This window comes from Balaenoptera borealis (genome assembly GCF_965194805.1).
Source record: "Balaenoptera borealis genome assembly, chromosome: 9".
NCBI classification, from domain to species: domain Eukaryota; kingdom Metazoa; phylum Chordata; class Mammalia; order Artiodactyla; family Balaenopteridae; genus Balaenoptera; species Balaenoptera borealis.
In genome coordinates, this window is record NC_138873.1 from 42563746 (window position 1) to 42581912 (window position 18167).

General features: G+C 40.3%; 1 protein-coding gene across 11 annotated transcripts in view; it reads left to right on the forward strand.

Annotated features, from left to right (window-relative positions):
* LOC309635220 (DNA helicase MCM9) overlaps nt 1-13693 on the forward strand; it is a 131493-nt gene extending 117800 nt beyond the window's left edge. For 3 of the 11 annotated variants that reach the window (XR_014248688.1, XR_014248689.1, XR_014248691.1), the window contains 2 exons: nt 2591-2751; nt 12984-13693. Coding sequence is in view for 1 of the 11 variants with exons in the window: in XM_082406107.1 (XP_082262233.1) it covers nt 12984-12990 (7 nt within the window). In the remaining 10 variants the exon portion in view is untranslated. Of the gene's footprint in view, nt 1-1465; nt 1516-2590; nt 2752-4169; nt 4303-12983 lie in introns of those variants that run through there. The other 8 variants (XR_014248690.1, XR_014248695.1, XR_014248692.1 and 5 more) reach the window with 7 other exon arrangements.
* The last annotated feature ends 4474 nt before the right edge of the window (nt 13694-18167 follow it).

Genomic DNA, 18167 nt, shown 5'->3' on the forward strand with positions numbered 1-18167 from the left:
TTAAAAAGCCTCAAAGATCACTGGCCTTCTGAGTCTGGACACAGCTCCTGACTCTTCTCAGCCACCAGAGGGTGCCCCAAAGATCTATCTTTGAATTGGCTTTTGCTTGTCACAGTTGGGCATCTTAGGAAAAAGTATGTGAATTGTGACCTGAGTGGGATCCTTCTGGGTGGTATTTTTCTTACAGTACTTTCCCTCTCTGGGTAACTGCAAATAGCAATGGAGAATAAAAGCTAGAAATGTGTTTGGTGCACATTGAAAGTTTTCTTTCAGGCTTCTCGTACCAAGATTTCTTTTTTAAATACAACAAAAGGGAAACTACAGATTTGATTGGGGAAGCTGGTGAAGTGTTCTTAAGTTATAACAATCCAGCATGACAGGTATCAATTAATCATAATATTAAGGTGATTTTGTTAATCTTTTGCATTTTTACATAACTAAATTGATTCTTTGAGGGAAGGGAACTGGAAACATGTTTTTAAATTGTCACCCTGGGCTTCCCTGGTGGCACAGTGGTTAAGAATCCGCCTGCCAATGCAGGGGACACGGGTTCGAGCCCTGGTCCGGGAAGATCCCACATGCCATGGAGCAACAAAGCCCGTGCGCCACAACTACTGAGCCTGCGCTCTACAGCCCAAGAGCCACAACTACTGAGCCCGTGTGCCACAACTACTGAAGCCTGCACGCCTAGAGCCCGTGCTCTGCAACGAGAGAAGCCACTGCAACGAGAAGCCGGCGCACCGCAGTGAAGAGTAGCCCCCGCTCTCTGCAACTAGAGAAAGCCTGTGCGCAGCAACGAAGACCCAACGCAGCCAAAAAAATAAAATAATAAAATAAATAAATATATTGAAAAATAAATTGTTACCCAAATGCAGTATCTGTGTAGCTAGAATTAACTGGATAATAATTCAATATGACAATTGAATTTATCTTTGAGAAATAATTTTATTGTGACATATCACCAGCTATCTGGACAAAAATGGCTGAACTCAGTTGTCAATTTAGACTTTAAGAGGAGTCTCCAGAATCCAGAGGGCATATGCGCCTCTTGGCCTCCCCCAACTGAATACCTCCTATACTCCCCTTCACTCTGGACAGAAGGATGGATGGATGGATGGATAGATGGATGGATGGATGGGAGCTGATCAACAGCCAGGATGGGAGCTCCTGGGAGGATCTTCAGGGGAGCTTAATGATGACTCTGCCGAGCACCACACCTGCCTGTTGTCAAAGTCACCGGAGCCGTATGTCTGGTGGTGCTATGTCCCCGTCCCCACCATGAACTGCATGCTCCCCGGAATCTGGGCTACAGCTATGGAACCAGGATTAGACTGGAGCCACAAGACAGGTTTTAGGACTGCATCTTCCCATACCTAGCTGTGTGTCACTTATCCTTTCTGTATCCTATTTTAAAAAGTCTGTAAAATGGCAATACTATGTGCCTTAGTCACCCTCTACCTTACAGGGTGGTTTCAAGGAACGAATGGCAAGGAAAGAATGCTGGACAAATGTAAAGTATGATTATTATAACACTGTGCCTGTGTGAGAAAGAGAGAAATAGATGCCGAAGCAAAGGTCGAGGACAGAGAGGGAGAAGAAGGAAACTAGGAGAGGGAGAGAAGAAACCACAGTTCCATAGGCACAACTCTTCCTGCAGTCACACGAAGACACCTTTCCCTATCTTTAGTCTAGCCACCCTCCTCTGAAAAATAGAAAATAATCCATTCCTGTGTTAGGAGATGACTTTACCAATATTTTTCAAGCACCAGAAGTTCAAAAACATTTTAATGTTTTTCCAGGAGAATTAATTTGCTTTTAAAATATAAATGACCCAATTAAATCCTGGTATGGGACAGTGCCAATCAAAACCTTCATTAACTGGAACGAGAGGTTGAGAACTGACTCACAAGTGAGATGTGTCTTTTACACCTATCCTTCTCTTGACAACTAAGCCATTTGTGAAAACCCTGGCCTTTAAGTGATGACATTGAAAGGAGGGTGCTTAGAATTTCAAAAAATGGCAAACCTTCGAGTACTTTCAAAGCATCTAATTCTATGCAATGAATTAATATGCTAATAAGGGAGCACAGCATTCTGGTCGCCTTAGTAGGGTCCCTGCTACCTAAGGAAGGCAGCATTTTATTGGTTTCTATCTCCAAATGGCAGCCCGTTAAAACCTGGGCCACCTGATACTCTCCGACTAGAAAATATTGTCTATATAAATTGATGAAACTGTGTTGTTGAAATAGCATTTTTTTTTATCATGCTAAAACACACAACATAAAATTTACCATTTTTATGTGTATGATTCATTGGCATTAAGTACATTCAGTGTTGTGTAAACATCACCACCAGCCATTTACAGGACTTTTTTGTCATCCCAAACAAACTCTGTACCATTAAACAATAACCCCCTATTCCCCACCAGTCCCTGGTAACCATGATATATCACTTTTACATTCATTTAGTATGTCTGGGGATGAGAAAGTCATTTTACAAAAAGGAAAAGTGGAGGAGTTAAAAAATGGCAAAACTCTGCAGAAGCCATTATAGTGAAAATCATAAATCTGTCCATCTTTTCCTAACACAGAGTGAACATCAGAATCGGCCTGTGATGGGAAACGCTGCTGCACGCAGACAGTAAAGATGACACCCAGTCCTAGATGTGTTTGCTGAGCACTGAGGACGCTCCCACAAAGTAAGGAAGCTGCAGAATCTCCTGAGAACCCAGAGAGGGCTCAGGCAAGGCTGGTAGGTGTGGGCGTCTGCCTGGGGTCAGCAGTGGGGCAAGGCCACGGTCTCAGCCTAAAACTTCACGCTAATTATCTGAACTCTGAACATTTTTCCAAAGCTAAAAATTTAATTACTACCAAAAGGGACATTATTCTGTAGTTTGAAACACCTACGCAATTACCTCTTAAATAAAATTCAACCTCTAAACCAACCACAATTCATACTTTTTAAAAAGCACATAAAGAAAAACGTTCATGAAGATATTAATGATCTATCTTAAATCTGGACTCACCAAGTCTCTTCTTTTGTCCTTTATTTACAGTCTTAGGCACTTAATCTAACTGGCCCCTTTCCAAGACCCAGCTTCTTCTGAAAGCACATGGATTTCCTTGTGAAGGAAATACTTACACTTAAAGCCTTTCTAGGCTCCCTTCCCCCAAGGCATTTTGCTAATGTGTACCAGAACAATCTTGAAAGGAGAAAAAAGGAAAAAGAGAATGAAGTGCTTTGTGTAGAAAAGAGTCTGCCTTTGGGCACGTCGAGCACAACTGCCTCCTATCCTATTAATCTGCAACCTAGTTAAGAGAACCAGAAATAATTTATTGTGAGTGGTGCTTGCTATAATAACAGCTAACATTCATTTGAACACTTGCTATGTGCCGGGCACTATGCTACATTCTAAGGATAATCTCATTTGCTCGGCACAACTACCCAATAAGATAGGAATCATTTGTATGAATATTGCATATATTGAGGAAACTGAGGCTTTAAAGACTTTAAGCAACTTGACCAGATTCACACAGCAAATACGTGGTTGAGCCAGAATTTGAACCCTAACTAATCTGACTCCAGGAGCCCCCCGATGACACTGATCCAACTCATGCAAAATCTCTAGGAGATGTTAACTTATACTGTACAGGTGAGAAAACGAGATTAGAGTAGTTAATTGATCGGCCCAAGGTTGCTGCTATTATGTGATTGAACAGAGAATCAGGCCTGGTGTTTTGGGCCCTCAAGCCCTTGTTCTTTCCAGTAAACACACATGTCCCATTCCCCAAGGCCACTTTAAAAACAGAAGGGAAACTGAACTGATGTACAACAAGAGTAGTTGAGTGGCAGCTTATCCCTCCCACTGACTTGTACTTCTAGGAAGTCTCCAGGGTCTGATAGACCTTTGCACACATTCCCGGCCTGCCTGCAGCCTCCCGAAGCCACTTGACACAAATTAGGTGATCAAGGTTCAGTTACTGAAGGGGATGAAAATAATACAAATTGTAACGTTTGTTTACACGCTATCTGGCTCTGATAGGAACCACCAACCAACAGGTGTTCCCCGTCCATGTGAAAGAACAGAGAACATGTGAGAATAAATTTACAAGTGTTGTATGGAATGTTTTAAGTGCTATTACCCTTAAGCATTTGTTTGTTTCTCTCAGGCAAAACAACTCCATCCAAAGACCTACACTATAATTTAGGACAGGAGGGTCTCTTTACACTCCATGAAATTCTTGCAAACTTACTTTCCAAACCAAACTGTGATGCCGAATTTTGACTGAGAAAAAAATCTACAAATATGTGTGTATGTGTATATTTATTTATATATATATATATATATATATATATATATATATATATATATATATATATATATATATATATATATATATATATATATATATCTCCCAGGATGTTAATTTTTATCTATGTGACTGTTAGGAGAGAAGAATGGTTATAATCATTGAAAACGAACATTACTCTCAGGGAGCCGGTCAACTAGTAATTATGGAAAACCTGTGTTCAGTAAATTTTAAAGATAGTCTATGGTGATACCATTTAAAATGAGCAACTACTTTGGCAAACATGAACAATTTATGCTTATTTGTCTGTTTTTTAAAAATTAATTTTCTTGGGAATTCCCTGGAGGTCCAGTAGTTAGGACTTGGCGCTTTCACTGCCCTGGGCCCGTGTTCAATCCCTGGTTGGGGAACTAAGATCCTGCAAGCCGCGTGGAGCGGCCAAAAAAAAAAATTATTTTTCTTTTCTTTCTTTAATTTTTTAACGGAGATATAATTGACATATAACATTATATTAGTTTCAGGCGTACAACATAATGATTTCATGTATGTATAGATTATACTTCATTTAAAGTTATTATAAAATATTGGCTATATTCCCCATTCTGTACATAACATGTGAAATGATCTCCACACTAAGTCTATTTAACATCCACATCACCACACATAGTTACAAAATTTTTTTTCTTTCAATGAGAACTTTTAAGAATTACTCTCTTTGCAACTTTCAAATACACAATACAGAAGCTCTTGGTTCAGACTGAGATTTAAGGGCCAAGAACAGGATGTTGAGAAAGCAAGTTGACTGCCCAAACTAGATTAGAAAAGATAATTCCAGAACAGGGACCTGCAGAGCTTCTCTCTTTCTCTGGTTAGCAGGGGCAAGAAAAGACAGCTAGGATACCTGAAGCTTAGAACTCAGTAGGGCAACCAGAGCTTTCCTTTGAAGGAGCAGTAAACAGACAGCAGGTGAAAGCATGTCCTTATCAGAAACTGCTGTAAGGAAATGCCTTCTCATTACGCATGTCACCTAAGCCAGGCGTTTCCAATTGCCTTTCCCCTGAAAGTTTCCGCTGGTCTTATTCAGAAAGCCATTCCCTCTGGGGTAAGAGGGAAATAAAGACACCTAGAAGTGGGTCAGAAAACTGCCTCAGCCTACTTGCTTCGTGTGGCCATTCTTTTGTTTTCTGGTTTATCTTCATCTTTTCCTGCCCCTCCCTTTCTTTTAGACTCGAGTTAGTGGACGTTTTTTTGTTTATTTTTTTGAGAACCACTGAGCTATTTGTTTATTTTTAATTGAACTATAGTTGATTTACAATACTATATTAGTTTTAGGTGTACAACATAGTGATTCAATATTTTTATAGATTATACTTCATTTAAAGTTATTATAAAATATTGGCTATATTCCCCATTCTGTACATTACATCCTTGTACCTTATTTATTTTATACGTAGTAGTCTGTACTTCTTAATCCCATACCTCCATTTTACTCCTCCCCACTTCTCTCTCCTCAGTGGTAACCACTGGTTTGTTCTCTATACCTGTGAGAGCATGTTTCCATTTTGTTATATTCGTTCATTTGTTTTCTTTTTTAGATTCCACATATAAGTGATAACATACAGTGTTTGTCTTTCTCCGATTTATTTCACGAGCATAATGACCTCCAGGTCCATCCATGTTTGTGCTCTTGAAATTGCTCACTCAGACATCACCCATGATGTTGTCTCCATCTCATTCTTTCTCTTTGACATTCTGCTCTATTTGACTGTGCTGATCCCTGTTTTATTCTACAGTGCAGGTAGAACCCCAAAGCATCTGCCAGGAAGCTCCTTCCCAAATGAGAAGGGGCCAAAGGCTGGCCTTTAGAGAGAATACCAGAGGTCAGTGTGGTCAAGGTCCAGGCCAGGAATTCAGATTGTTGGAATAGAGAAGGTGGGAAGGACAAGTGGAAAGTCGGAAATAACAGAGCTCAGACTCACTGGAGACACACATGCACTGGGATGGGTCGGCGCCCGAAGTGGAGTAACTAGGAGCAAGAGGGAGTCTTGTGCCAGCTGTTGTGCACAGTGCGGGTGGGGATGCAGGCAGAGTGGAGCTGTAAATGCGACTCCTACAAAAAGGCCCGTCACTCGAGCCCGTAGGGCCAAAGGGCTTTGGAGGTAGAGGCCGAGGCTCTGGGTCCGTCACTCTGGTTCATAGGATGATGGAAGCCCTGCTGAGCAGGACACAGGGGTTCAGTTCTACTGCCTAATCCTGCCCATCAGAACTTACCTTTTAGAGTCTGTACATTATGTTCCTTATTGTCTCATCCTGCCCCTTTGACCTTCGGCCTTCTTTATCTTCATCGTCTCTCTTCATCCTAACTTCATCTTCTTTTCTCTGTAGATCCTCTCTTCCTTCAGCATCCCCGCCTTCCTTGTTCACTGTGTTCTGGGGTGTCTACATCCCAATTCTCTGGCTTGAACAGCCTCCCAGACCTTGCCTGTGGATGTCCCACTGTGACTTTATGGGCTCATCCCGGACAGTCAGTTCTCACAGCAGAAACTTCTAGCAGGAGTGCCACAGCTGGACTGAAACAGAACACTCTCTTCCCAACCTTTGGGTTCAAGGGATGTGGTTTTTCTGGTCCATGTTCTGGAGGCTCATGGTCCTTTTAACCCAGAATACAATCACTATATTGGAGTCAGCACTGCTCTTGAGGGACCCTATCTGCCAGGGAATTGCTAGACCTTGTAGTCGCTCGCCCTGAGGAGGCAGAGTGGGACCTCTGCAGGTGGCCGAGGTCACTCACCCAGCAGCTCCTGCCCGCTAGGTTGCGAAGAGCACTTTATTTCTTTGATCCTCTACGTCCTGAACTCACAATCGGGGCATTCGCAGATTGATCAGTTCTCATTTATCCAAAATCCCCTGGCCCCTTCTTGTTTACCTAACATGGGACTTTGGAATTTCTTTGTCTCCTTCTGGCACAACTCATTTCTGCATAATTGTTTCAGCACAGAGGTCTAAAAAGGTTTTACAGATTTTCACTTTGAAATCTATGCAAGAAATATTACTCTTAAGACACTTGGAAAAATCTTCCAGAAAGAGTGAAGTATTAATTATATCGGATATTTATGTGGCCTTCAGTGGAGAATGAAGACTGCCTAGTACAAACACTGCTTTCTCCCATGTCCTTTCTTTTTCAATAAACTTGAGTTCCCTTGTAGCTTCTTTTTTTTTTTTGGCCGCACTGCGAGGCACGTGGGATCTCAGTTCCCAGCCCAGGGATTGAACCCACACCCCCTGCAGTGGAAGTACAGAGTCTTAACCGCTGGATTGCCAGACAAGTCCCCCCTTGTAGCTTCTTTGTTTTTTAAAATTAATTTTTAAATTTTAGGTTTATTTAATTTATCTATCCTCCCCCTTATTATTTTATTTTATTTATTTTTTTTGGCTGCTTTGGGTCTCCGTTGCTCCATGCAGGCTTCTCTCTAGTTGTGGCGAGTGGGGGCTACTCTTCGTTGTGATGCGCGGGCTTCTCATTGCGGTGGCTTCTCTTGTTGCAGAGCACAGGCTCTAGGCACGCAGGCTTCAGTAGTTGCGGTGCGTGGGCTCAGTGGTTGTGGCACATGGGTTTAGTTGCTCCACGGCATGTGGGATCCTCCCGGTCCAGGGCTCGAACCCGTGTCCCCTGAATTGGTAGGCGGATTCTTTTTTTTTTTTAATTTTTAAAAATTTATTATTTTATACAGCAGGTTCTTATTAGTCATCGATTTTATACACATCAGTGTATACATGTCAATCCCAATCGCCCAGTTCATTCCACCACCCCCACCACCCTGCCACTTTCCCCCCTTGGGGTCCATACGTTTGTTCTCTACATCTGTGTCTCAATTTCTGCCCTGCAAACCGGTTCATCTGTACCATTTTCTAGGTTTCACATATATGCGTTAATATACGATATTTGTTTTTCTCTTTCTGACTTACTTCACTCTGATTCTCCCAATCCAAGAACATGGTATATCTCTCCATCTGTTTGTGTCATCTTTAATTTCTTTCATTGGTGTCTTATACTTTTCTGCATACAGGTCTTTTGTCTCCCTAGGTAGGTTTATTCCTAGGTATTTTATTCTTTTTGTTGCAATGGTAACTGGGAGTATTTCCTTAATTTCTCATTCAGATTTTTCATCATTAGTGTATAGGAATGTAAGAGATTTCTGTGCATTAATTTTGTATCCTGCAACTTTACCAAATTCATTGATTAGCTCTAGTAGTGTTCTGGTGGCATCTTTAGGATTCTCTATGTATAGTATAATGTCATCTGCAAACAGTGACAGTTTTACTTCTTCTTTTCCAATTTGTATTCCTTTTATTTCTTTTTCTTCTCTGATTGCCGTGGCTAGGACTTCCAAAAGTATGTTGAATAATAGTGGTGAGAGTGGACATCCTTGTCTTGTTCCTGATCTTAGAGGAAATGCTTTCAGGTTTTCACCATTGAGAATGATGTTTGCTGTGGGTTTGTCATATATGGCCTTTATCATGTTGAGGTAAGTTCCCTCTATGCTCACTTTCTGGAGAGTTTTTATCATAAATGGGTGTTGAATTTTGTCAAAAGCTTTTTCTGCATCTATTGAGATGATCATATGGTTTTTCTTCTTCAATTTGTTAATATGGTGTATCACATTGATTGATTTGCGTATACTGAAGAATCCCTGCATCCCTGGGGTAAATCCCACTTTATCATGGTGTATGATCCTTTTAATGTGTTGTTGGATTCTGTTTGCTAGTATTTTGTTCAGGATCTTTGCATCTATATTCATCAGTGATATTGGTCTGTAATTTTCTTTTTTTGTAGTATCTTTGTCTGGTTTTGGTATCAGGGTGATGGTGGCCTCATAGTATGAGTTCGGGACTTTTCCTTCCTCTGCAATTTTTTGGAAGAGTTTGAGAAGGATGGGTGTTAGCTCTTCTCTAAATGTTTGATAGAATTCACCTGTGAAGCCATCTGGTCTTGGCTTTGGTAGGCGGATTCTTAACCACTGCGCCACCAGGGAAGTCCTGTAGCTTGTTATTTGCCTTAATATCCAAACTTGGGAAAGGTTTGTGATTTTGAAATGCAGAGCCTTTCTGAAAATTGGATGAAGATATTACAGTTTTACAACTTGTCCTAGGGAATAAAAGATTATGAGAACATTAAATCCCGAGTTGTAGGGATTGGTGCACTTTGCAAAGAATGGTGACTAGCATTGAAATGATATTTATGGCTCACTGAATTATTCTGACAACAGCAAAAATTACCTTGGGAGCCTCTACTACATTACTTATTCTGTCTGCTATTTCTCACTAACTATAGGCCTCAAAAGTTTACAATTCAAATACTGTAAGGTTTGATGTATGAGGATTGGAGTAAGCCAAGGAGGACTTGATGTGACTTATGAAGTAATGAAATGCTGAAGCATTTGTGCCATTTGAGAAGTCTTAGAATATTCCTGTTATTTTCTATAATAATTTGTATTCATGGCACACTTTACATTTTACATTATAGATGGAGTTGAGACCCTGTATACTATTTCCTTCCCTTCCGCTCCAGAAATACATACTATAATGAATTTGATATTTAACATTGCTGTGCATGGTTTACATTTGTGTTATATATTAATTCATCTATAAAAATACATATAATATTGCTTTCCATGTTTTGAAATTCTCTCAGAATATAACATACTATATAAATCCTCTTGCAACTTGCATTGTTTTGTTTTTTTGCCTAACATTCTTTTAAGATTTAGTCTATTAACTCATGTAACTCCAGTTTATTTATCAAAATTTCTGTATAGTATTCTTTTGTATGAATAGACCTCAAATTATTTATCCATATTTCCTGTTGATGAGTATTTAGATTGTTTTGATGTTTCTCATCATTACAAACAGTGTTGAGATGAACACCTCTGGATATGTTTTCTTGTGCATGTTTGTAAGCATTATTTAAGGTAAATACTTAGGAGTCAAAGTATTCTGGATCTTAAGCTTTTTTTTTAACTTTACTAGACAACTGTTCTATCAGGAAAGCTTTTGATTACAGGATACAGAAAAGCTCACCAACAGTTGTTTGTGAAATAAAGATTTAATTATCTAACATTGTCAACAAAGGACCCAGTCACTTTCAGTCCTTCAACTCTTACTACCTTAGTGTGATGGCTTTGGTCCTCTTGATTGTCACCTCATGATCACAAAATGGCTTCCACCACTCCAGGCATCACAGTCTCATTCCAGTGCCCCAAACAAGAGAAAAGAGTATGTAGAAAAGGGGGTTTCTTTTTTTTTTTTAGGGAGGAAAAACTTTCCTATTTTTCTAAGGGTAGGCCACTACTGACTTAGGATGAGGACATGTTTGAAGAATAAAGGGAACCCCCCCACTTCTATCCCCACCCTTGGGGACTCTTATGTCCTAGCAACCAGAAGTTCTTCATCAGACTTCCCTTTACATCCGATTGGCCAGAATGGGGTTGCAGCCTCTTGGTGTCAAGGAAATGCGAAAACATATCTAGCAAAATTTTATAGGATGGTTATGATTGGCTCCAACCAGACATGATTCATACACTGAGCCTAAGAACATTGCTGTTCTAAAAATACTGGGGTTTGGTAAACAAGGAAGAAGAATGGAAGGTCTAATCTTTAGGCGATTGGCCACTTCCATGCTTTGCAAAGACGTTGTACCAGTTGACACTCCCAGGATCAGTATATGAGCAATCCTGTTGTGCCATATCCTTGGCAATACGTGGTATTTTTTAAATTTCAGTTTTCTTGAGGTATAACTGACAAAATTATAAGATATTTAAAGTGTACGTCATGGTGATTTGACATACATATACCTTGTATAAGGATTCTTCCCTTCTAGCTAATTAACACATCCAATGCCTCACCTGTTTATCACATATTTATTTTTTTTTGATGAGAACATTTAAGTTCTATTTTCTTAGCAAATTTCAATTATACAGTATAGTGGCAGCAACTATAGTCACCATGTTTTACATTAGATTCTCAGAACTTATTCATCTTTATAGCTGAAGGTTTGTACTCTTCTACCATCCTCTCCCTATCTCCTCCACCTCCCACCCCACAACAGTCCTAGCAACCACTTTCTACTCTGTTTCTATGAGTTTTGACTTTTTTAAAAAAGATTCCATGTGTAAGTGATATCATGCAGAATTTGTCTTGCTCTGTCTGACTTATTTCACTTTGCATAAAACCCTCAAGTTTCATCCATGTTGTTACAAATGATAGGATTTCCTTCTTTCTCGTGGCTGAATAATATTCCATTGTAAATATAAACCACATCTTTTATACATTCATCTGTTGATAGGCATCTAGGTTGTTTCTGAATCTTGGCTATTATGAATAATGCTGCAATTAACATGTGAGTGTAGATATCTCTTCAAGATCCTGTTTTCATTTGCTTTGGATATATACCCAGAAGTGGAATTGCTGGATCATATGGTAGTTTTATTTTTAAATTTTTTGGGAACCTCCATACTCTTTTCCCCAGCGCGTGCACCAATTTACATTCCCACCAACAGTGCACAAGTGTTCCCTTTTCTCCACATCTTCGCCATTTGTTATCTCTGTCTTCTTGATGATAGTCATTCTAAAAGGTACGTGGTGAGATCTCATTGTGGTTTTGATTTGCATTTCCCTGCTAATTAGTGATGTTGAGCACCCTTTCATGTACTTGTTGGCCATTTGTATGTCTTCTTTGGAAAAAATGTCTATTCAGGTCCTCTGCCTATTTTTAAATCAGATTTTTTTTTTTTTTTACTATAGAGTTGTATGACTTCTTTATATATTTTGGATATTAGCACCTTATCAGTCAACACTTGGTATTATCAGCCATTTTTGTTTTTTGCCAAAATGATGTGTATGAAATGGTAATTTTTTTCTCTTAACTTGGGATTTTGAACATTTTGTCATGTTGGGCTTTCAGTTCACTTGGAATTTATTTTTATCTGTGGTGTGTGGTCAGGATTCAATTTATCCCTCCTCCTCCCACAAGGTAATTTTCTTGTTTAATATTGAGATGACCTCTTTCTTGAGTATCTGGGTAGAACTTATTTTTAAAAGTATTTCGGCCTGGTGTTTCTTTTTGAGATACATATATTATAAACTATATATATGTGCATACACACACTCACATACATACATACATGTATACATAAAATATTTTCGTATATTATGTAGACTATATATCAACTATACATGTATCTATATTATGGATAAATTACATTTTTCTAAGAATTTGTCTACTCCATCTAAGTTTGAATACTCAGGATTAAGTTTTTCATTGTAAATATTTTCAGTTTTTTTATCTGCTATATCCTTTTCATTGCAAACTCTATTTCTACTTTCTCTCTTTTTTCTTAATAAATATTGCCAGGGATTTCATTGCAAACTCTATTTCTACTTTCTCTCTTTTTTCTTAATAAATATTGCCAGGGATTTGTCTACATTATTAGTCCTTTTAAAGAAACAGCTTTAGTTGTATTGATTATCTTTATTGTATCTTTGTTTTTTGTTTTCTTAGTTTTTGCTCATATCTTTGTTGGTTCTTTCCTCCTTTTTTCTCAGGGTATATTTTGATGCTAACTTCTCAAATGGGAAATTTAATTCATTAATTTTCTGTGTTTTCTTCTAATATAGGAGCTGAGAAAGCAAATGCAGAGCCTCCACCCCTGCCCATTTTCCTGCCACGGACCCCAACTCCATGTTTCCAGGACTCACTCATGACCTTTTGTACTGACAGCCCCACAGGGGAAGCTGAAGCCAGACTTTAACCCAGAGAGTCTGTTCAGCTGATCTTCTCCCAGGAGCGGCAAATTGTCTTCTCCATACACAGCTAGGCTCGCGTTTTAAAGTCCAAAACCGAAATCCAGGTTTGTCAAAAGTGAACACTGTATTAAGATACACACACACATATATATATCTACCTATATATGTATGTGTGTGTATATATGTGAAAAAATCATAAAGAAAAGCAAAAGAATGATTAGTTCAAAGGTCAGTACAGTTGTTCCCTCTGGGAAGAAGGGAGGAGACGATGTAAAAGATGCAGGGAGATTAATTGATAGAACAAGTGATTGAATATAAGAGGTAACAGAATCAAGGCCAAAATGAAAGAGTTAATCTTTCTTTGAGATAAGCAGGGAAACTTTATTTTCTATAAATAATGATGGGAAGGATGTCTTTTAAAGTTGGGAATGTGAGGAAGAAGACTGAAGAATTTCGCATCAATCATTTCAGGAAAGTGGAATAAAGGTCATCTGCTAAGAGGCCAGGGAGCAGTGGGGGGTTGGGTGTCAGGCTCCAGTGTCTGGAACATTTTCTTGCTCAATAAATGTGGGTTGAATAAATGCTGAATAAGAGTTTTTAAAATATTGGAATAAACACTGTTGGTCATTTGCTAGGAAGTAAACCATGAAAGAATATAAGAAGAAAAGAATACTTGGACAGCTCTGCAGGTTCAAGTGAGGTTAGGTAGCATGAAACTATTGTAATAAAGCCAACTGGCAACCCAAGAGCTCTGGAGAAGAGAGAAAATGGTGGGCTTGGGAAGGAAGGAGTAACAAAAGGGATGCATTGTAGGGGGTTAGTAAAAGCATAATAGAAATAGCCAGTCATGGGACCAGGCTGGCTAACAAGGGAAATGAAGCAAGGAGGGAAATGAAACCAGGCAGGGAGGAAGAGAAAGGTTGAGGGACTAAAGTTCCCCTCCATTGAAGTTTCTCTACTGGCTCATTCCCATCACCGTACAAACTTGCCGTTATTTCTCTCATCTTTAAACCAAACAAAACAAAGCCCTACTCTTAACCTCAATTCCCCTGTCGGCTTCCGCCCCATTTCTCTGCTCTACTTTGCAGAGGACGTCCTTAAAAGAGTCTCTTATACTCACTGTCTCAAATTTCCCTCCTCCCGTTCTCTCCTAAACCCACTCCAATGAGGCTTCGCTTCACAGACCTCCACTGAAACCACTCTGGTCAAGGTCACCAGTGACCTCCATTTTGCTAAACAGAGTGATCAATTCTCAGTTCTCATTTTACCAGAGCTATCAGCAGCATTAGATACAGCTGATCACTTCCTCCTGCCTAACACAACTTCTTCACTTGGCTTCTAGGGCACCATACCCTTGGCTTTTCTCCTTTGTCTCTGGCTGCTCATTCCTAACTCTTTTTTGTTGGTCCTCCTCTTTCCCCTGACCTTTTAACCCTGGAGTATCTTAATGCTGAATCCTTGTTCTTTGTCTCTTCACTGTCTATACTCACTCCTTGGCATTACTATCTTGTTCTAAGCCTTTAAATGCCATCTATGCCTTCCAAATATATATCTCCAGGCCAGAACAGTCTCCTAAAATTCAGACTCATACCTCCATCTCCTACTCAACATAATGGATATCTGAAGTTCAGTTTGTCCAGAACTGACCTTCTGATTGTCCCGCCCTTCCCTTCCCCTGCATCTGCTCCACCCAGAGTCTTCTACTTCTCAAGTGATGTCAAATCCATCCTTCCATTTGTTCAAACCAAAAGTCTTAGTGTCAGCCTTTACTCCTTTCTCTGACACTGCATGTTCAATCAATTGGCACCTCCTGTAGGTGCTTTCAAAATATATCTAGAATCCAGCCATTTCTCACTACATCTGTTACTGTTACTCTGAGCCATCACATTTCACCTAGATAAATAGACTACAATATCTAGAATAGTTCTGCCTTGCTTGTACCTTTTCACTTCCGATCAACTCCCCCCAACTTAATCTATTCTCAACATACCAAAGTGGTCCTTTTAAAAGTACATTAGGGGCTTCCCTGGTGGTGCAGTGGTTGAGAATCCACCTGCCAATGCAGGGGACACGGGTTCGAGCCCTGGTCCAAGAAGATCCCACATGCCACGGAGCAACTAAGCCCGCACGCTGCAACGAAGACCCACTGCAGCCGAAAATAAATAAATAAAATAAATGAAAAAAAAAAAAAGCACATTAGATACCACATTCCTCTCTTCTAAAACCTCTGATAGCTTTCCATCACACTCAGAGTAAAAGCCAGAGTCCCCCCAGTGGCCTACAGCATCCTCCACAATCTGCTCTAAAGTTACCTGGCCCAGCGCATCTTTACCACTCTCCTTGTCTCTCACTTTCTCTGCTCTGTCCACTGGACTCCTTGCTCTTCCTAGGACACCCCAGCCTGCTCCTTACTTCGGGCCTTTGCAGTGGCTGTTCCATGGCCTCAAATGCTCTTCTCCTAGATGACATATGGCTGAAGGCTGACTCCCTCACCTCATTCATGTCTTTGCTCAAATGTCAACGTTTGATCTAAAATCACACCAGTGGTATGCTGGTAAACGTTAATCAGCTGCCTATTTGAGAAAAAGAAGCTGCACTTTGTAAGATCTGCAAATTTCCATGGTGCGAATATTTTGCTGTTTCAAGTTACCAACGTGATGTCACTGAATTGATGCTGATGAACATGGAGTTGTAGAAGAGATGCCACAATCAGCTCCTCCTGCCTCGCATAGCACGTTACTTATCCCCAAGTCCATTGTGTATTATCTGCCTCCTCCCCACCATGCCCCCAGGGATTTTTGTCGGTTGTGTTCTTGACGTCCTGTAAGAACAATGCCTAGCACAGAGTAGGCTGTCAATACTTCTTTAAATGAATGAACGAATTTCCTAATGAGGGTGATATAGTGCAGATATGCTAATATTGATTGACTAGGAGAATGTTCAGGCAGAGAGCTGTGGTCAGAGGGCTTTAAGAGGTTGAATAGCAGCCCCTTGTTTTGAAGCTCTATATTTAACTTAAAGAGCATTTCAGACTGTCATTATTACGGGCTTGAATAAAAAGAATAATGTGCACTGAAAACTAACAAAGGAATTTATAGGTGTGCACTCATTAAAAAGAGAGAGACAGAATTCTTGATAGTTTTAGGAATTCTTTGCTGTCACTCTTCTTTAAATAATCTGCCCTAGAGACTTTCTTTTATTCAGTGAATGTGTCAGTGTGACACATTCTTCACATCGTCATCCAGGGCCTTGAACATCTGGATTTTTCTCCTCTTGCAAACGTATGCCCTCTTACAATTTAGAAATTCCATTTACATTGAAGCTTCAAATAAAACTTTTTTCTTAATATACCACAGAAATCTATTTCTTCTCCATACATTCACTGATACAGGACCATGTCAGTGAGTGTGTCGTTTTTATGAGTTCGAAGTCTAATCACTAATTAACTGTCCTGCCTTTCTGAAAGTGTTGTACTGTTCTCACACTTGGATATAATCAGCCTCTGCCTACACTGCCTTCGATTTGAAAGCTACTTAGCCTATTAACAGCAGTCTCAAGCCTTTATAGGCTCATTTTCTACAGCAAGTTGTTCTCATTTATCCAGTTTTTTCAGAGGATATCTTTCACGAATGACATAAAGGTTGAGTGCCATTTAATATTTTCCTTTGACACGTTGTTGGATTTGCTGTTTAGGTACAGGGTGGCCAGGATGGGAAATATTGATGTTATACTTACGTTTTTCTACTTAAAATTGAAAAAAAAAATTCATGCCCAATGTAAATTTCCAAAATCAGAAATGAAAGGAAGACCAGAATACAGATGGTAAGTGTAAGTGCTGGTTCTTGGCACTGACAATGAGTGCAGACCTCTATAAGCATCTCCAGAAGGACAGTATAGTCAAGATCTCCTGGAGAATCACTTTCTGCAGCTGTTTATTTTGGCCTTGAGAGAGCTGTGGCATGCCGAGTGTGGGCTGCGGTGGGGTGGCTGCCGTCAGCAACGTGGCTGCTGTGAATTCCTTCCCTAACTTGGAATCTTCCTCATCCAGGGCTGGCCCATGGCAAGGCCGCCTCAGTTCATCCAGGATGCAGGTCTTGCCCTCTAATGCGCTATCCTGTGCCCTTCGCCCTGATGGTTGCCAGATGTTTCCCTGTGGCTCACCGTCCGTCTGGCATGTCTCTACCCTGCTAGTCCTGCCTATTGGTTCCTGATAAGCTTTCCTTCTCAATGTAGGGACTCTGCTGATCTGAGCCATGCTGATGAGACCCAGGCCACAACTTCAGTTCTGCCTGATGATTCCATGCTGCCCCTGGCCAGTCACCACCCCAGAATTTGTCTTAGTTACAATAGGGACCAAGCCACAGATGCTACTGGATCAGTCCAAACTGATCCCCCATGCCCTTTCCTAGGAAAAAACCTTAAGGTCCTTGCCTTCGTGATAAATTCATTCTACAGCTATTAATTTGATCACCTCATCCTGGCATCTGCCCTCATGAAGCTTATGTGGGAAGTCAGGAGATTAATGGTTAAAAAAAAAAAATTAAATTGTAGAGACTGCTGAATGCTATAAAACAAATATGGCAAGGAGAAGGTGTAACTGGGAGAGGGGGGCTCTCAGAGAACATGAGGATGGGAGTCCAGAGTTCAGTTAGAACACAGGGTTCCCACATTCAAATGCAGTGTGTGCCTTGAAACCAAGAACGACAGCAATTCTTGGTAAAGTGAAATCCTACTGCACATACGTCAGGCTTTTGTTCATGAAAACAGTCAAATGAGAAGATAGAAATGGTGAGAGGTAAGGTACAGTGTAAATGTTAAATTAAGATGAGCAAAGGAACACACTAAATTCTAAGGGGAGGCATATATACGAAAAACCACAGCTTCAGGTGAGGGATTCTAATGACTAAAGCCTCGCTGGTTCCCCAGGTGAGGGGGATGTAAGTGTGCACAACCATCAGAGGCATAACTCTGCCATCACCTGTGTCAGAACAGAATGTGCGTGACGTCTGCTTGCGGCGGGAAGCTGTCCTGCTCCCAGCGCCTAGGCTAGTCTGT